The sequence below is a fragment of the Sceloporus occidentalis genome, unplaced genomic scaffold (genome assembly GCF_023333645.1).
Source record: "Sceloporus occidentalis isolate IW3139 unplaced genomic scaffold, rSceOcc1.0.p SCAF_77, whole genome shotgun sequence".
NCBI classification, from domain to species: domain Eukaryota; kingdom Metazoa; phylum Chordata; class Lepidosauria; order Squamata; family Phrynosomatidae; genus Sceloporus; species Sceloporus occidentalis.
Window position 1 is genome coordinate 1,894,685 of NW_028317057.1, and position 21,621 is coordinate 1,916,305.

Below are 21,621 nucleotides of genomic sequence, written 5' to 3' on the forward strand. Positions count from 1 at the left end.
CCTTAAAGTTACACCCACACTCATCTTATTCTTATGAAGTAAATCAGAAAAATAAACCACTGAACCAAAGAAATCTGGGTAAAGATGAGTTTTATTAAACACAATCTTTCTCGTTGGTCTTCATTTTTATCATGACCTAAATAATCTATGCCCTTGGTTCTCTAGCCCATGTTGAGGATAAACAAAATATAGTGATGTTTGGCTAGGCATTGGATGGCGTGGGGAGGGCATCTCTGCTAGCACACCTGGCCGCGCTGTGGGCTCGGGGTCCGTGGTGGGCTGACACGCAGTGTTTCCTGGTGGGGCAGAGAGGTCATTGGTACACCACCACGAGTGGCACAAGGAAGGATTTGTGTAAACATGCAAGAAATCATCATAGCACCTTAGCTACCAATGGATTCGTTCTGCGGATTTGGAGGATTGGTTGCTATACAAGCGATATAAGACCATATATGTTTTATCACTATAGCAACCAATGGAATCCTCCAAATCAGCAGGCCAATTTCAGCCATCCACTGTACCTACATTTTTTTCCTGGTGCTCAACTCTCAGAAGGTCAAGTAGTTCTGTGATCAGATGTCCCCAACCCACCCGTCCACCAGGGAGCCTCTTATTACCCAGAAGAGCGATCCCTCACGGATAAAACGGGACAGGTCCTGTCTAGACCAGTGTATGCACTGTAAATATTATTGCCTGCTTTAAGTGTATTTTTTATGTTGTAGTATTTTAAACATTAGAAATGGCGTTGTTTGCCACAATGTCCCCAGTCTTATTCCATTGGTTGAGCAGACACCCACCTATTTTTCATAGGAACGATATATTTTAGCAATGTCATATTCCAGTTTAGGATATTTGGGTGCAGAGAAGGTGATGTGCTATTTGGGTAAGGATCCTTAAATACCTGGCAGGCATTGAGATTGCTCATTCTTGTTGCGCAGTGGAACTACACCATTAAATATCTGTTAATATACCTGTTAACGAGGAAGGGACCATTACAACATATAGTATACTAAAGGAAGTCCAGAAAGCGTTTTGTTACTTAGCCCATACTTACACATAAGCTTAACTGGAGACTGTGTTAAAAACTTAAAATACCAAAAACTTGTAAATTGTGTCCATTTACTGTGTCATTCGTTTTCAGAAATTTGATTCTGAGATTTTAATTAATGTTTTTTTTGTAGAAAATTAGCAAATCACCCAGTTCTTGAAAATGGGCATGACAACCTCATAGAGATGGATGTGTTTCCTCCACCATGCCATGATGGCGGCTATGGGGATGGGTATGTTACTCCTATATGTTACTTTGCTCTGAGATACATATATCGGTTACAGTCATCTGAAATCCCCTGCAGTTACCAACAGAATATATAGAAAAAGCGTGCACCAGAAATCAACCCTTTGCATTGGCCCACAAATAACACAGAAGTAGAGTTTTTCATTGTTCCTCTAGTTTAGTCTTCGTAAATATCATGCAGAATCTTCATACAGACTGCTAAGATATTCAAAGAAGTGATATTTTTTAGGATCACAGGTATAGGGATCCAGATCCCATACGCGGGTATTTGGCGGATTAGAGTAGTACCTTGTATTGCCAGATTGGTGGCAGTGGAGCTTAACGCAGCCCATTCGCCTCCCTTTTCCACCCTCTGAACAACCTTAAACCTGCATACCCAATCCTCTGCTTTGACCACTGAACTCAAGTCTATCGAATCCCCGACATTCTCGGTTATGCAGTAATATTTTTATTGTAATTAAAACATAGATAGTTACATAGAATTTGATGGCAGATAAGAACCGTTTATTACTTTGTCTGCTATTAAAACCTCATACTGTATTTGGTCCTTGATGTTTTCTTTTGTTCAGAATAGCCTAATGCCTATCCCAGGGATGCTTCCATGTCCTTGTTGTATTAAGCTTTATCACTTCTGCTGGAACACTGTTCCTCTTACTTGTGAGCATGTTTTGTTGTTTTTTGTTTGTTTTTTAAACTGTAATAGGTATATTTTCTGTTTTTCTAATTCATCTACGACGGATCCAAATACTAAAACCACACACATGGCCGAACCCGGGACGCAACTTCTCAAAGACTGTCCAGAAAGGAACATGTGCCCAATGCATTTATATGCATTGAAACGACTTATAGGAGACAGGGAATCTGTCTCATTTAACTCCTTCCCTAATGTACTATAATGTTCCTTGTTTCAGAACGTGGAGTAAAATGCGTTGGGGTCTAAAATAAATACATTTTGGGGATCAGAATGTTTTTTAATTGACTAATGTAATGTTTCCAATGCCGTGATCCCAGACAGCTAATACTGAGCACCGGTTTATTAGAATAAAGTGCCAGTCTACAGAAAAGGCAGGGACAAATCCTTCTACTGAGTATCGGCACTGGGTGCTTACTGTCTGATGTCCAGGTCTAGCCCTGATAGCTTTGCAGTTATCTAATTGTGGTTTCACCACCTAAGATCAGTGTCCTTAATGCACATTATAAAATGCATGGGCAGATTAGTACGTCTTAAAAATGTTGGGCCATTTTCCTTGTCCTCCAGGCTGGCTAATGTCAGGAGGAAGCCATTATTATTATTCTTTATAAAGCTCCATCATATTCCATATATCACATGGTAACTATTGGTTGGTTATGGTGGAACTAAGTACGTACCATCACCCGGATCCGACATTTCTGGCCCAATATACAGTATGTTTACAAAATCCAGGACAAAACACCTAAAAATTAATATTTCTATGGTAAATCAGTAGGAAAAAAGTGTTTTTATCGAAGTTGATTATCATACACCACTCTGTAAAAACCGCAAACTAATAAACCGGGTTTGGGATTTATCATTTGATGGAAATAATTTAATATGTTTCTGTCTAAAAAAAAAAACACTAATGGAAACTAATTTTCAACATGCCGGTGTTCTTTGATGGAAAGACACGTTTCCCACTAGATCCATTGACTTTTGATGCAAATTTTCTGCCTATTATTTTTCATATACAGAAATCTCATTAAATATGGAAATATGCAGTCTGGCGTTTATTAATGTTTTTCACGGCAGAGCAGAGATCTTGAAATATCTTTCCCAAAGCCCTGCATTTGTTGAAATGACTGTCAGGTGGTATTAATTCAGGTAACATAGCAATGAAATCTATCTTGTTTGTAAGCTTTTAATTTTCAAAATAATGTTGGCAGAGATCAACTCCCGGTGTGAACGTTGTCCAAAGATAATAGCGCATCACTTTGAAGGCATAATAGATTTGAGAATCCAGCCCAGCAACAGAACGGCAATGCTGTTAATCAACCTCAAAACCAAACTGTGCCCCGGCACATATAATATTACCTATGTATCTCTAGGATATTTCTACGTACAAGTGTGAAGCCTCACTCACAGTTGGCGGTTGTATATTGTGCTACCAAAGACCATCATCTTGTAGACACACCTCCCAACAGTCCCAGGTTTCATGGGACAGGCCCTTACTGATCTCCTCTGACCTGGCCAGGAGCAATAAAATCAATGGAGGTCAGTAGCCACCTTGAAGCACTTGTCAGCTTTCCGGGTGGGGTTGAGGGGTTTCGAGGCCATGCTTCTGGGGCTACCTTCTTCAGTTTCTGTCCCTGCTCCTCCATGTCTCCTGCCACAACTTTCCTACATAGATGCCCCAATTTGCGCACCTGAAAGGTTGGTGGGGGTAGGCATATAATAACAGCTAGTTTTTTTCCTATCTTGACAATTCAGTAATTGGACAGTATTACTGAAGGACAGTGGAATCTCTCCCAGATTCACTTTGACGACTCTTATAAATCTATAGATGCATTTGGAACTTGAATTAACAAAATATATGTCCCTTGAAGTGATGCGTAAGAAGAGGCAGGCCCTCGCTTACAGGGATCATTTTACTGTGTATTTACAATAACACTGAATTGTGTCACACTGTGGCATTTATTAATTTATTAACATATACCACTGTAGAGGCTGGAGTTATATATATATAAGAGAAATGATTATTGTTTTAGATATATATATATATTACACATAATAATAATAATACATATAATGAAGTCTTGCGAGTGCTCCTATTTTCTTCATGGATGTCTAATTGTGGTCATAGAATAGCACCGGGGCACGTACATTTATGGATAAGAGTGTGCCTTCCATACTTTGGAAATATATATATATATATTGATGTTCATTGTCAGTTATTGAATAGACATATATCAGTTGAAGAGGTCCTAGCCTACACCATTTTATTAATACAGAGATCAGTTCATCCTGGATCCTGAGCGGAAGATGCGGAGGTGGCCATACATGCAATTTACTATTTAGTTTTTTTGGGGTTCTTTTCTTTCTTTCTTATTTTTCACAATCTCTGCAGATGTTTTGCCCGTCTCTCTTTTTCTCTCCTGAACCCGGGCTATCCTTTCAATCTTTTCATAGTTGAAGGAACTTGCATTGCACTGAAAGAGATAATGAGACCGTCTGCCAATGTGTTTGCCGAGAATGAAGTCAAGGGATGTGGCATTCTCTCTGCCTTCTGCTTTGCTTCTATTTAAGGAAGCTAAGGCTTAAATCTTAAAATCCATAGAAATAAAATATCTCTACCTGCAGATTGCTTTTTTTTTTTTTTTATATATATATATATATATATAAAACAATAGATAAATGTACACGATAAAGGAAGTCGGGCAGAGGAACAAAAGGGACTTTGTTCAAGACTTGGAAGTAGGATATATAGTATAATTATGAATGTGAGTGTCAGCTCTGGAATCTCTTTTCTTTGTCCATTTCCCATATCATTATAAGCAGACCATCACACCCACATTATTAAGTGGGCCCTCCTTCCCTAGCTATAAGTAGGAGCCCAGATACAGAAGGGTTCTCTTTATTATGGTAGACATGTATTAAGGATGAAAAGGTACTTTCAGGTTGTAAAAGAAAAGAATACTCGGAGAGAATAATCTTAAAATATACAGAACACAGTGATATGCTGTAAAATGCTGTCAGTCTTAAAGAGGAACAGTCACATCCAGAATTATCCCTGATTCCTATTCATACACCTGTCTATATCATATAAATCCTTTTTTCTCTTGTTAACATTAAGAAATAATAGAAAAAATACCTCTTATTTTTCAAAGTGTTGTATGTATGTATGACCTGCTGTATCGTTTGGTTTAAAATGGTATTTTAACGTTCCCCGCCAGTGTCTGCTAAAGCAATGCTCATAGAACCAGGAAGAGTTTAAAAGAATAATTCTAATAGTAATTTAAACTCTATAAATTATTTGACATGTGACAGTTGTCCATATAGAATAGTGTTTAACTATTTTAGTTCTGTTTCTTATATTCTAATGAGCTTGCTCAAGTACGAAGAACCTTGTACTGGATTATATATATATATATATATATATATATATTTACTCACAGAGTCCATTGCACACCATTCCAAATATTCCAAGCCCGGTGCTAGTAACCAGCAGTTTCCATACAAAACACTTTCAAAAAGATGGTCAGCACTCCAGGTCTTTAAATTGACAATTTCATTTTATTCAAAGTCAAGTCAGTAATGACTGAAACGTCGACTTGACTTTGAATAAAATGAAATTGTCAATTTAAAGACCTGGAGTGCTGACCATCTTTTTGAAAGTGTTATATATATATATATATATATATATATATATATATATATATATATATATATATAAAAACTTCTGAATACAACAAAAATCTGGTTGTAAAACCGTCTTTTAGAGTGCAAATGTATAAACGCAACTATATTCCACTTACTACATGTCTATATATCCGACTTTTATCTTTACAAAGATAATGTGTATATATATATATATATAAGTGTTATATACATCATCCTTCAACACGCTGTTTGTATCCATTAGCCCTTGGGCAAAACATATCAAAAGTTGATAAATAAATTGCGAGTTGCCTGCTGTGTTGGCCTTGCGAGCCTTCCTTAGTTTTTCATCTGTGTAGCTAATTAGCTAGGAGATCGCAAAAGGGGAATTATCTTGGGGTGCGTCTATAGGCTATAATGCTAACCAGTCACTTCAAAGGACGGTCTCCAGCTCTTTGTGACCAAGTGGGTCTAGGAGAGGAACTGCCCTGATAGATTTGGTGTCCAGCTGTGTGGAACGCTAATTACTATTCATGCTGCCAGTGAGTCATAATATACATATACAACAAGTACAAGAGATTTATATCAGCTACCAAGTGTTTCATTACATATTAATTAATGTCAACTCTCGGCATAGACTACTATTATAGTAATAATGCTCTTCAAGATAATAGTGATTATATAAGCTACTTTAAAGCATGGCCAACCATAGATAGATGACCTGCTGCAGCCCTTGATACCAGCAGGGATTTGCAGATGTATTCACACCCCTGCAGTTGTTGCATTTTGTCATAACAGGAGGGTACATAATAACCTTTAAATCTACAGAGGAATAGAAGTGGATTAGCTGTTTGTATCCTCAGTATTGTGAGAATCTCGGGACTCCCATAATGGTCGTTGTTTGACAAGTTAGAATTGTTGCTTAGTAGCTCCAAACAAAGGTTTTTTTCTTTCAATGGAAAGCTTGTTGCTCATCTTAAGAAGATCAGTTTGAATGTGTTCTAGATCTGTTATCATAGCCCAATCTACTAGACAAACACCCTGATTTCTTATAACGATGTCTTGTGGCAGATTGGCTCAGTCTTAATCACCCAGACACTGCCACTCTAACTGAAGACATGATTCATTAAACAAGAAGGACTTCATTAACACTGCCATAAAGCGTCCTCTCAGTGTTGTGTTTGAGCAGGCAAAGTCACCCCAAATATCACATGACTGGCAACAATGGCAGCCTCCAGGTCTGCAGATAAAATAAAACCTGGTTTGGTCGGTGCTAATCTACATAACTACCGGTATATACAGCACTGTGTTTAATGCTTTCCATGGGACTTTTCCTTTACGGTTGGTGCAGTTAACAATAACACATATCGTTAATAATTAATTGAATGTCTGAAAAAATATAAATATGGAGATATATAATGAACTTTTTCTGTATATAAGATATCATCTAATAAACACATAAAATGAATTAATTAGCATCTCCTAAAAATGTGAAGCCTTGCAGTATTTCTAAATACTCCTTACAGCTACCATGTTGATAAGAAGCCGCTTGTATTTCATCCATACCTCGTTTCCATCATTCCTCAATAGACTTCATCAAAACTGACATATCTGTAATAGTATCACTGGTAATTTGAAAAGCATCCTAGCTTAAGGGCTTTCAAACACTCAGGACAGATGTAGCCAAATGATGTGGGGAGGTAAATGCTAAAAACATGTTGACGTGTTGTCAAACAAATTGACAAGAACTTAAGTATTCTCCATCAAAATGTGTGGACACGGAGATAAATGTGATTCTTTTGGGTCACAGTTTAACCAAATCTCCAGAAATGTGTTTTCTCAGTTTGACTATACAAATATATTCAAGCGTCATAACCTTGCTCCTGGGGCTTCTCTGCGTGAAATTGTTATAAAGACAAAACGTGTGTTTTGCCTACAAATTTTCACCTGGAAAAAGGCTTTTTATAAGAACTTTGTTAAGGAAAGTTGTCTCGGCCGCATTGAAAAAAATTGCTTGGAAATCAGGATTAGTGCATTAGTAAAAGTCGTAAAGTCATGGGCATATACGGGTAAACGTATTAGATGTAAAGAACTGAGAAATGAAGAATGTAAAGTGATTGGGCCATGAACACGTTGTGTTACTGTCAAACATATTAAAATAGCACGCACTAGAAATATTATCATAAAAATCATCTGTAATCGCCACTCCACGTAATTTTGACTGGACCCCAATATAAAAATAGGGGAGCGCTTACACGATGGACACATCAGCTGGTTCATTCTGTACAACATTCAGTGTTGGCGTTTACTCACTGGCCTTGTTCTATTAATCTATTAAATAATTTCTACTAGTATTTCTTTTAGTATAATCTATTCATTTCTATTAGTATAATCTTTTAATACATTTCTATAAGTATAGTATTTTCATTAATTTCTATTAATATTTGTATTAGTATAATCTTTTAATTAATTTCTATTAGTGTAATCTATTAATTTATATTAATATTTTTATTTGTATAATCTATTAATTTCTGTTAGCATTTCTATTACAATAATCTATTAATTATTTCTATTAGTATAATCTATTCATTAATTTCTATTAATATTTCTATTAGGGTAATCTATTCATTAATTTCTATTAATATTTTGATTAGTATAATATATTAATTTATATTAGTATAATCTATTCATTATTTCTATTAGTGTGATCTATTAATTGATATTAGTATTTCTATTAGTGTGATCTATTAATTCATTTAGATTAATATTTCTATTAGTATAATCTACTAATTTCTATTAGTATAATCTACTAATTTCTATTAGTATAATCTATTCATTATTTCTATTACTATTTCTATTAGCATAGTCTATGAATTAATTTCTAGTAGTATTTTAGTACCGGAGCAGGTATGAAGGAAGAATGGGTAACCTCACAGGTAGAATGGAAAGACGAGGCTGCCTGGAATGTTCTGTGCTATAGAACTGTTTTATTCTTTATAACCTCTGAATGCTATGTTCAGTACTGTAGCCGGTCTCGACGTATATTTAAGCTCAGCACAGCAAGCCACTTAATATATGCAAGAGAGTAATTAGAAAGCCCTAAGCAACGTTTAATATTTCCTCGTGCAGACGAGTTATTGTTTGCAGCACATTAACAGCATTCAGTCTCTGTCCGTGGTGCTGAACAAATGATGTGCCGCGCTGGTAAACACTTCTGTCGAGAGTTTTTTTTGTTTGGCTGAATTATCAACCCTTCAACACTTAAATGATTTAATGTAGTTTCATGAATAAAGAGCGCATTATTATGTCACCCGTTTGTTACGGATGAATCATAGTCCATGAAGTTTAAAGGGTGGGAAAAAAAGAGTAAAAACAAGACCAATAAACAAATGATCGCTCCAAACAGATTATGGCTTTCACGTACGAGAGAGTGCTTCTGTACTGAATAATCCCGTTTATGCCACCATAATGCGTCAGGCACCCTTGTGGAAGGTCAGCTCGGAGGAGGAACCGCATGTTGGGTTTTCACTGCCTCGGATAATTGTTTAGTGATGCTGGAAACGAAGGCTGAATGAACAATACACAATCTTAATCAAATTTATTTATTCCTTCCACGGCCTTATTAAAAGGCAAGGAACGCGAATCCACCGGAAGACATAACATCCCCCGACTTTGACTTCACTTCTGTTTATGAATATTATGCTCTTTGTATCGGGGGAATAGCCCTTCAATAAGCAGTACGGCGTCTTTTAATTGAGACTTGTTCAGCAGCGAGATGTGGGATCATTGGCGTGATATGGAAATATTGATCACTATACCAACGTGCGAAAGAAGCGGTGGGATTTTAGGCATACCCAGGATCACTGATCCAGGATGTGTGCCCTAGAGCTTTATGAATGAAGGCACAGGGCTGAGGTTGTAGCGGGATGATTTTAGTGGAACGTTAAAATTGGGGCAGCTACAGGAACCCTGGAAGCAGAAATGCCAGAGAGCAGACTCTATTGTGGCAGAAATGTGATTTATATGAAGGCTTCAGCCGGTGTTAGCCATCTGCTCCCAGATGGCGTTAGACAAGGTATGACCTTCTAGACGAGCATGTGGCTATAAGATACCCACTTTTTATCTAGTGTTTTCCATGTACATGATAGCTAATACATCTTGTTAAAAGGAATGGGACATTGAGCTATAATTAATGGACGGTATCAGGGAAGGATCGCTAGAGGAATATCTTGAGGATTTGGTTGGCGACCCTTCATTTAATATGTTAATTAGCGCTTTCACAAATGGTTTGGCTTGGACGGTGCATCCTTTTGCAGGTGACACAAAGGATTTGTGTGCAGAGGAGAAAGGGAAGATCTGGAAAAAATGATTAATTAACTACGTAAATTAGAGAATTGGACAATAATGCGGGATCTGCAGTTTTGGGACAACAGGTGCAACCCGGACACATTGATCATAAGGCAGAACACATGATTAATTGCACCGTGCATCTAGCCACATCTCGGGGCCATGGAGTCATCGTCCTCCATTAATAGAAGCAGGCATGGTATGGGAGATGCCAGCGGCCCGTATAGCTACAGTACATAGAGCTACGACTTCAGCCTCCCTGTAACCATTGTTTGCTTTTCTGTTGGTGTCATAAGCACGATCATTTTGGCCACCATTGTGTTAAAACACACTTGTGTGTTTCATGTCTGTATTTCATTTCAGCCATTGAAAAATCCAGGTTCTATCTTGATTATGTTAGCTCAGTGAAGTCCCAGGGTAACAGGACCCTAATCACAATCTGGTTTACGCAGCGTATTCATTGGTTGTAAATAACGCGGTTATTCCAGCAGATGTAAAAATAATTTCAATTCAAGTGCTTGCGTAATTTTTTTTTTTTTCTACCAACAGGCATTTTCTATTCAAAACGGGAACAGGGACAACACCACTGTTCAGCACTGCTACACCAGGGTACACAATGGCACCTGGAACGGTTTATACACCTCCCACTCGACCACTTCCTCGGAACACCCTATCAAGAAGTGCTTTTAAATTCAAGAAGTCCACAAAGTACTGTAGTTGGAAATGTACCGCGCTGTGTGCCGTAGTAGTGTCGGTAGTACTGGCAATACTTCTGTCCTACTTCATAGGTAAGAACCATTGTATGTTAAGTCATTGTTTTAATACTGACTACGAAAATGACTACAATAGAAGAGCAGGTAAAGTTTAGCTGCCATCAAAGGCGGACTCATCCTTTTTAATCTTGTCCGGGACGACCAAACGATCTTCATCATTAGAACTGGCGCTTTTGTAACGCCAAGTTAATATTTAATATAAAGTTAATTAACAAGGAGGAGTCTTCTACGCGTCGAATCTCAAGTGCTTCTGCTACAGAGGAAAGGGTTTATTAATTCAGCAATATCTAAAAATTATTGAAGGACTGGCATTGTTGTGTTTAGCTGAGACCACAAATATTTAGCGGCTCTGGCATATATTGAAATATTAGGATCATTCAAGTGCTGGTGTATGTCATAGCCCAGTGAAACGCATATAAACTATACAATATCACACAAAACCAGCTATATGTATGACATTGTAGTAACCCTTTACATGTGTTCAGTATCATACGGGGACATTAAATGAAACAGCATGTACTATTCACTAGTGTTATTTTAATAATGTCCTATGGTCCTGTCCTATGCACGCTTTGTTTAAGAAACAACCACATTTGCTTGTTTGCAACAAAATAGTAGACAAAGCATTTAATGAAAGCTTTCCATAAAAAAAAAGGAAAATATCTATCTATCGTGAATCTAAGATGAGACCAAGGAGTGGATGAGGTCTAGGAAAATGTCCAGACTAGATGGGCCATCAGAGCATAATAGATAGCGTTCCATCAGCATTAATATAAGCCGGAAGATCATTTTTAGGGGAGACCTGACTTCAGAACAATGGAACGCTCACATGCTGTAGATAGATACACAGACAGACAGACAGACATAGAGACGGAATGTATTTCATGTAAAAAAGGGGAAACATACAGAAACGGGGGGAGCAATCCAAGTTGTGTTATGATACGTCTCTCTCAACTGCAGGAACGTGTGAAAAGCACCTATTATTAATCATATTCAGGCTTTTTCTGAGTCAGCTAGTATTTACTGCGATATTAGGTGTCTAGGTAATTAGACAATTACATCGGTTATTTCACCTCATTAGATTCTTATATAACAGGAGCTGGCTGAATACATTTTCTTCCGGAGCTTAGCGGGCTCGATTAATTTATATCTACCTATCTCCGAACTATTGTAAAACCAATGTTATGTTAAACGTGAAATAAGACGTAGCTTCACAGGACTGGGTTTCTAGGGAGCGGTAAATTGCTGATGGGGTATAGTTTCTTTTAACCACTAATAGTCTTGCTGTTTCAACCTTTTCACATCCCAGCTTGTTCACCAGCTCACCACTTGCACAAGTATCTGGCCCAACTAGGACCTCAAAAGATGTGGCCAGTGGCATATTTACCATCGGTGCCAACCCAGCTTCTCATCCTTCTTCTGAGCGCTAGTATTTTACATCATATCGCTGCGATCTGCCCTTTTAGGACCCTTGGCACCGGGCAGAATTAACCTATGGAGGGTGTGCTAGCTCAACACAGCCCTCCATAGTGTTAATGGGCTGGTTGGGGAGATCAGTGATCTTCCTTTGAACCGGCCCATTGTGCAATGACGCTACAAAGAGCCCGATCAACTAGTAGGCCAATTGGCCCCCTGTTACGCGACAGAGGGGGCTACCGCCCCTGGACCGGCTACCTTAGGCCTACTCGGCCAAGGCTTTGCACCACTGTGGTATTGGGTAACCGTGGCATTTTGGGAGAGACATGACAGGGCACGGTTTTATATATCGTTTTCATTTTCACAAATTCAGTACAAACTTACTGTTTATTCAACAATATTATTATTGTAAGTTATTCAGTTGACGTAGCTTGGATTAACCCCTTCAGGACTGGGATTTTTAAGCTAGGGTGTCTCTAAAGGACCGGAGCCGTTTTTGTGTTTTTGCCATGTCTTTCTTCAACTGTAATTTCTCTCTTATCAATTGGTGCACCCACACAAATCATATATTGTTTTTTTCAGCACAAGTAGGGCTTTCATTTGAAACCATAGTAAGCTGGGTAGTACATTCTTTTGTTTGAAAAAAACTGGAAAAAGTGGGGAAAAAATGAAAAAAAACGCATTTTTTTACAGTTTTGTATACATACAAATTGTACACACATTAAACCAATGGGAAAAAATTATCCCAAATATATTCATTAACTTGTCCTGATTTGGAAACCACCCAACATGGCCAGGATTTTTATCTATTTTGACCAGTATAGGGCAAATATTGCAAGGCATGCATCACGTTTTTGAAATGTAATTTTTTTCAAATTTGGCATGGTAGTCTAATAACTGCAATAGTTGTCACAAATACTGATTATCCCCCCAAAATTATATGTTTATGAAAAGTAGATAAGTCAAGGTGTACAACTAGGGTCATTTTGACACTTTTCAAACAGGGATTTTATCGCCAATTGCTGCCAAATTTTTAGGTATTTTTATATTTTTGGGGGGTTTTTTTCATATGTTGCAATGTTGCTTTAGATTTTATATTATATTTTGTATAGAATATGTGCAACTGCAGAACAAAACACCAAATTGTGTTCACCAACATCCCCCGGTTCCAACAAGGCCTCACATGCATGGTTCATGCATTTTTTGAGGAAGCTATGAGGGCAAAACTGGAACATGCGCATTTTCGTTTTCACATTTGGAATTTTCAGAAATTGGTTTCCTGGGCCCATATCCCATTTGGGACATTTTGGAAGCCCCCTGCTGTAAATTACCCCATAAAAGTATATATTTATGAACAGTAGACAAGTCAAGGTGTTCAACTAGGGTAGTTTTGACAGTTTTCAGCTAGCCTTTTCTTCACTGATGTCTGCCAAAGTTCACGGAAAATTTATTTTATTGCGTTTTTAACAAATAGATTTCAATGTTAAAATTTATTTCTTGCACAGCATATGTGCAACAGTGGAAGAAAGCACCACATTTTGTTCACCAACACCCCCCGGTTCCAACACGGCCTCACATGCATGGTTCATGCATTTTTTGAGGAAGCCATGAGGCCATAACTGGAACATGCGCAAGTTTTCAGAAATTGGTTTCCTGGGCCCATATCCCATTTGGGACATTTTGGAAGCCCCCCCACTGTAAATTACCCCATAAAAGTATATATTTATGAACAGTAGACGAGTCAAGGTGTTCAACTAGGGTAGTTTTGACAGTTTTCAGCCAGCCATTTCTTCACTGATGTCTGCCAAACTTCACAGGGAAATTATTTTATTGCGTTTTTAACGCATACATTTCAATGTTGCAATTTATTTCTTGCACAGCATATGTGTAACACTGGAAAAAAAACACCACATTTTGTTCACCAACACCCCCCGGTTCCAACAAGGCCTCACATGCATGGTTCATGTATTTTTTGAGGAAGCTATGAGGGCAAAACTGGAACATGTGCATTTACATTTTTTGAAATATTTTTTTTCATCAGATTACTTGTAAGTGACAGGTTTAGGCCGCTGACATCAATCAGGGAGACCGATCAATAATCAGCGACTTAAAATGTCACCGACAAGTGATCAGGTAATAATTATGATTTTTTCATTTATTAATAATTTGTGTTTTTTCATAATTACCCTAGATGACCCCTCTCTCTTTGTAGAGCAGGGTCATCCGTGGGCTGCCATAATGATCCGATCACTCCTATTGGCCAGGAGTGATCTGATCAGCCCAGCATTTGACCTGGAAGCACCCTGGACTTTCAGGTCAGTGCTGTTATTTTTTTTTAATTATTATTATTATTTTATTCTTTTTTTTTTTTAATTTATTTATTTTAAAAACATTTTTTTAATTATTATTATTATTTTTTACATTATTTTTTTTAACTCTTTCAATGCTGATGCTCCATTGAAGCACAGCATTGATTGATATTTAGTCCCCACAAGCTTGTGGGGACTAATATTAACCCCTGCAATGCTGCGATGGGGGTCATACACAATCGCAGCATTGAAGGGGTTAATTGAGGAAGAGGGGGGTAGGGGTTAACTGAGGAAGGGTGGGGGTGGGGGAGGTCTGGTCTCCACACTCATGTGGAGACCAAAGAACCCTGTCTCCCTGTCCCTGAAGCTGCCTCTGGCAGCCGGGACACAATCTCCAATAGACTGGAGATTGTAGGGGAGGAGTCTCTCTGATCAGTCCTACAGGACTGATCAGAGGACTTCTGGGGGCTCGTTTTTGCTGTTGCTGGTCTGCCTGGGCTTCCAGGCAGACCACCAGCAGCAGAACCCCCTAAAAAACGGGAGCGATCAGGCAGCAGGGGGGTGTTGGATCAGGTCCCCTTCCCTGAAGCTGCCTGTGGCAGCTGAAACCGCGATTGCAGATTTTTCTGCAATCGCAGTTTCTGCCTAGAGAATCACTCCGTGGGAGTGATCGTGGGCTTGGGGGCGGGCTTAGACAGGCTGTGCTGTCTGCCCAGGACTCCTGGGCAGACAGCAGCAGCAGCGCCCCCACGATCACCGCGATTGTGGTGATGTGGGGGCGTTTTTTGGAGGGGACGTACCTGGTACGTCCCGGTCTACCGGTGACTGTTAACCAGGAAGTACCAGGTACGTCCCGGTACTGAAGGGGTTAAACTAAGATTTGTTGCAAAAGGGAATATGAGGAGAACTCGGAGATATCTATTAGTTATGCAGATTTTGCCACCAAATCCATTAGATTCCATTAAGTTCTTTTACTTTAAAGCCAGAAATCTCAGAAATGAGTACACGGACTGCGAGCCAAAAGAACAATCCATAGGTACTTTTAATATACTCATTTCATAACGCTAAAAGCTGTGTAGGAGGCACATCTCTTTTATTTTCCCCCCACTTTGTTCTCTACCTGGACGTCACTATTAAAATCTCGAATTGTAAAGCACGGCCTTCATAATTTGCCTAGATTGCAATTAAGAGAGCGTTTGCCGATCATGGTTTTATGCCTAATTGCATCTTTTCCTAATGCTTTAACCGTATTTAAACGCTCTTCGTGATGTTCGAATTAGCTCTAACAATAAAAAAAGTAAAAAGGAGGGAGGGAAAATTCCCTCGCACTATTCTTCCATAAAAAGAAGGAAATTATGAAGTTTCAGCTCCTTTTTTGTGGTTGCTAACTTTCTGTACTGTTCCTAACGACCAAAGCATTCGCATTAACTATTAAAATATAATCGCTTTCCCCTATCGTCGGTTATCATTTACTGTAATTTAATGCTGGATGTTGGGATATAGAAATATTTTGTACTTACTGAAATTGAACCCTATTTTATGCTAAGTGCAAAGCATAACAAAATATTTACAGTGCTTTAATGTTGTGCAGCATTAATATTTAATTGACAATGCAAATGGCTGTTATGTCAGGCTTGGCGATAACAAAATATTTAATAAGAAGCTAAAGGACTGGAAGTAAGGAAAATCGCAATTAACCGTTTCCCGCACGGGGAGCTTTAGCAGGTCCGCAGACCAAGGGGTCGCAAGATGTCGGCATTTTCAGGGGACAGTCTCCGGATTTATCATTCTGCCCTCGTTTCAACTTGTCCCCAGAAGTGTCCCCTTAAAGCCTCTTCTTCACGCACCGTTAGAGGCATTTCTTATACTCAGTGATGTTAAAAAATTCCACAAGCCATTCATTTATTTTATTCGATAACTTCCCTTAAAAATATCAGTGGTAATGACAAAATTATTATATTTTATTAGCATCATAAAATAATGATTTATAAATGATATAAATTATGATATCATGGACAAAACAACATTGTTTCTGGTTATACTTCCTTTATTATTTTTTGATTCCCTAAAAAATAAAACCCCAAAAACATGCTTATATATATATATATAAATATATATATATATATATATAAATAATGGCGGAGAAGACAGATTATGTTTTTTATGTTAAGCATGCATACAAGTATATATGAGTGTGTTAGCACCTTTCGTTACATTGATCACACGTGTGTTAATTAATTGAAATGTGCCTTGGTAGATCATCTGTTAATAATGGACTCAAGATCATTAAGATTTGAGCAGTCACCGGAGGAATCCGACACAATACCGGAGTCTAGGTTTCCAGTCTGGATCCCGTCTTGTATTGTGTTAACAAAACATGAATAACATGAATAATTCATGCTATAACCCTATTTTGTTAGCAATCCTTGTTTGAATCCACTACAAACCTTACTTCCGAGTTTTAAAACCAATCAGACAGGCACAATGTCATTCAGATGAACTTCACAAAGTCCTGGATACACAACTGTAATGAAAAATGCTAAATCAATACACGGCAATGTATTTTTTCTTGTAAAACCAAGGAATAGAAGTCATCACAATATCGCCTCTGCTTATAGAGCACTTATTTGTCATATAAATCCCTGCACATTCTTAACACTTTATATGCCAAAAGTATGGACCAAACTGGCTGTTACTAGTAAGACGGTAACACGTTTAGAATTGGAACCTGGCGCTGCAGGATATGTGTCGTGTATTTATTTTTTTGGGCATTTCTGATTCTATCGATGCTTTCAACCCCGGATAAATATCCTCGCTCAATACCTGGCAATTTATAGTATAGTGTACTAAGGCAATTACACAAGTTCACACAAAGGCCAGTAGACGCTAATTAATCTCATTAGTTGTTCGTTAGCAAAGTTAGATCGCGAGGAATTACTCACATTATTCTTCTGCAACGCTGGGTTCTGCACCACCCAATTCCACGCATCCGACGTTCTAGGCTGCTGAGGACTACAGAGTCACCGAAAGCAGTTAAGCGCTCGTAGGAAAAGACTTTCCTGTTGAAATGCTCACTTTACTTTTCTTATTCCAGAAGCATTTGGCACAGCATGATGAAAATCTGCTTTCTAAAAACCGTTGGCAGACAAATTTAACGGGTTTGTTCTTTGACACACTAACAAAGAAACTAAAACAGATGGATAGATTGCGAGCACAAAATGTAGTTAAGTAACGGCAAAAGCAGTGCCATGATTTCTGTACTGGCAATCCCCAAATGCTTGTGACACAAAAGACATTACCGCAGAGACAAGTGGGAAAGGCAGATAAAAATCCTATAGAAGTATATCAGCGCAGTAAAATACCCATAGAAACTGCCAATTCCCACTGCATTCCTATTCCAGGACAGGGCAGGCTGTTATTTTTTGGTTTTAAGACTTTTATTTTGTTTTAATATTTTATAATTAATCTGGGGGATTTGGGGTAATTTCCAAATTAAATTGTGAAGGTGTCATTAGAGCTTTATGCTGTCAGGCTTTCTGGGGATTGTCAGGTGCCATTGCTCATCATACTCTTGAATGGCTTAAGTTCTTTCATATGCATTTGTTGCCTGTAAGGAAAAAATAAAGCTACTTACTTCTGTAGCAGGCTGCTCCCTGCGTGACATGCTTTTCAGGCCATTTTGGGCTGTGCAGGGTGGTCTCATTCTCAGCCGAAAGCATCTCTTACAAGCCAAGGAACGAGGGTGGGACACCATGATGAATCCCTCCATGCAGATACGCTGAAAAGTAAAATATAGGTAACCAACCTGAGCGTTTTTAGAAAAGTGCTAACGGGGTTGGTTAGAAAAGTTGCAATATGTATTGTGGAAGTTCAGTGCTCCATTGGTAGATGTCTCTATACATGTTATCTGTTTCCCGAGTAACACATATCTGAAGAGCCACTTAGCTTGTCCCACTGACCCAATACGCAGACTGTCCTCCAGCCTGACCTGTCATGGCCCTTGCATGACTTTCCAACCCCATGCCCCACAAGTGTCTCTCTTTAGGGACATTTCCTCTTTGAGACCCAAATGTCCTTCTTTTTTTTAGGGGCTATTTTCTAGAATGTCTGCCGGGTATGACTGTTTCACAGTGGGCTACAATAATGCAATAATACGATATATTTGAAAAGTAGAAAATGTGCTTAGAAATGAGGTACATAGTTATATACTTTATTCCTTACATAAAAATCAGACAGAGGGCATCCAAAGAGTGGCACAAGCTGATGGCTTTGACTTGCTCAGCTGGATTCTCCATCAGAGTTAGAGAAGGCAACACATAAAAGGTCTGGGTGAAGCCCTAGCTACGCCGCTAAACCCCTTTGGCCGTATAAGATGGTGGGAGGTATGTTGTATGTGAAGAATGTGCTGTGTTTCATGGAAGAAGCCTCCTCATGCAACTTTTTTTTTAACATTCACCATTTTATCTGATTTTTAGGCCACTCATAGATCTCTATGTTGTAAATGGAGCCATGAAACACTGCTCGGGGCCTTACATCGACAACCTGTTTAAATTAGGTACTTTGGGCCACGTACTCGCAGATGGACGCACGGAAAACCCAAAAGGGGCCTGCACACTTCAACGAGCAGCGTATATCGCAGGGAATTCAGAACAAAACATAATTTATGGAAAAATATGTGTTCCTAATCAAAGCCTGGCCCTGCTGGGAACCATATAACCCACTGTAATCCTTTCATGCAGATGCTTTCATCTTACATTACCGATTTGGTAACATTCCAAACACCCTCATCATACCTTATCACCCCGCGTGAGCCTGTGCGTTGTCGGAGTTGCTTGCTCTGCGATCAGGTTCAGTGAAGGCCCTTCAGGCAGTGGAGGTTTATTTACTGAAAAATTCCTCCACCGATCGTGCGGCACGCAATAGGTTTTACCTGTTCTGGAAGTTAATTTCAAAGTCTAAAAATGATGTACAGTTTGGGAATACAAAAAAGGGCAATTAAGCTTGAAGTGTAACTTAAGGTGACATTTTTATTTATTTTCCTAGACACACAAAGCTGCTTTAAATTTTATATATTGGAAGATATCTCTGTAATCATAGGTTTATGTCTTACGTATAAGGAGGATCTATGTCCAAGGTAGTGCCATATGATATACCTATTATAACTGTTTCAATAAATTATGGATTTACTTTTAATATTATATTTAATATTAAGATATATATATATATTGATCATACATTGTAATATAAGACAAATAAGAATCCAGATAAAAAACTAGTCTTAACATACAGTGGTGAGGACATGATGTGTCAGACTTTGCTCCAGCATGACTATTTATACATATTTTTTATATAACATAAAAGTCGAATCTGGCGGCAGATAAGAACCATCCGGCCCGTCTAGCCTCCCCATTTCTTCTGATGTAGAGAGCCCGACCTTAGTTAGTACTTGGCTTCATCTGAGATGCAGGATAGCTTTATGAATATACCATTCATGTTTAATATAAACATACCATGCCTTGCTATCTTCTATTCCTTTACTGTGTCTTTGTTGTCATGCAGAGTTATCGGTAACGCTGCTTTCTTGCCTTCCAAGAGCTTTGAAAACAACATTGCAGTATTCAGACAGTTATCCATACACAAAGAGCGGAGTCTATAGACAGAGATAATGTATATCCAGATCAACTACTGCTAAGAACATCAACAAACAGTTGAAAGAGAATAAGAAAATAAAGAACAGTACATGCTGTGCATGGAAAAACTGCGTTATGTTCTAGTGACCCAACTATTTTCCTAAAGGAATTACTAGTCAACCAAAAATGATAGTGATTAGCATAGAAAGCCTACATCAATTCGTGGTCACACATAGGCACTTATTTACTAACTAGGGCATTTGCTGGTAAGGTGGGCATTTCACTTTGGTGACTCCGATGTGCATTATGAAGATCTGGTCCATGCAGACTCCTTGTTTAGTGAATAAACCCCTACATTTCAAGCTGAAGCTATATCTTATATTCACCGATTATAAGAACGTGTTGCTGCATGTATGTTATTAAACAGGTTAAATAATCTGGCCTGTCTTTATCTTGATGCCATGCTAATGTGCGAGATCCTCTGCTTTTTGCAATCAAAAGACACCCCCTCCTTTTATGTCGCTAGATATTAAAGTGTCCTCAGCAACTGCTTTAGATATAATACTTGTGTCTGAACATAGCACAAGAAACTACTTCTCTAGCCAGGGTGACAATACCAAAGCCACATTATATTGCCAATGTCTCTTCTTGCTCTTTTATCCATAAAAAGTGTTCCCAATCGGAGGAGTAAAGGTGACCCTTTATTTATCTGAGCTCGTAATGTACCATTCTTCACATGGGATGCTGCACATAAACTGCTGGCATGAGGGCATGAGACAGGAGGGGGGATATATTTAATATTTAGAAATCAGATATCCTATAAAGGACAGATATATACCGGTGTATATATATATTGTATTGTACAGCCTTTATTGTTGTTCTCCATAGAAAGTATTAACAGTACATCATTTCTCCCTACCAGCCATGCATCTGTTTGGTCTTAACTGGCAGCTACAACAGACGGAGAATGACACTTTTGAGAATGGTAAAGTCAATTCTGAAGTTGTGCCAACGCATATGGTATACGTGCCCTCTGATAATGGTAAGTGCAATATTTTACAAATAGTCTATGTTGAATTATTATATATACAGTAAATAATGACGCTTATTGCTCGAGCCAACAGAATCACCAATGGATGCATGCCTTAACATTGATGTATAGGTTATACATAACTGAGCAGTATAGATGCATCTCTGCAACTGGCAGGCGCTGTGTTCCCCTGCTTTGTAGTTTTTATAAAGTTAGTACTAGCTTGATGCGTGTAACGTGAGGACACTAAAGAGTTTACAATAAAGAAAGAACGTTATCCGTCTTGTGCTGGTCATCTTTATACCGTTCCTGATGAGCTGATATTAAGGCAGGCAACCATAAGGGATAACCTGCCGGCCGTCACAACAGTCTTCCTGGAAACGGTATCGTTCCATCTCTAATCAGCATTAACAAAGGAAGATCTCCGAGCCATGTGAGCCGGAGAAATTAAGAAATTCACTCTGGGATCAGAATAAGAAATCTTCACTAGCC

At 38.5% G+C, this 21,621-nt stretch overlaps 1 protein-coding gene across 8 annotated transcripts in view; it reads left to right on the forward strand.

The window, feature by feature from the left end:
- The window catches only part of LOC149285553 (teneurin-3-like), a 328,960-nt gene that overhangs the window by 214,696 nt on the left and 92,643 nt on the right, over positions 1 to 21,621 (forward strand). For all 8 annotated transcript variants that reach the window (XM_089495196.1, XM_089495197.1, XM_089495199.1 and 5 more), the window contains 2 exons: positions 10,521 to 10,759; positions 21,022 to 21,141. In XM_089495196.1, the coding sequence (XP_089351322.1) occupies positions 10,521 to 10,759; positions 21,022 to 21,141 (359 nt within the window). The remainder of the gene's footprint in view (positions 1 to 10,520; positions 10,760 to 21,021; positions 21,142 to 21,621) is intronic.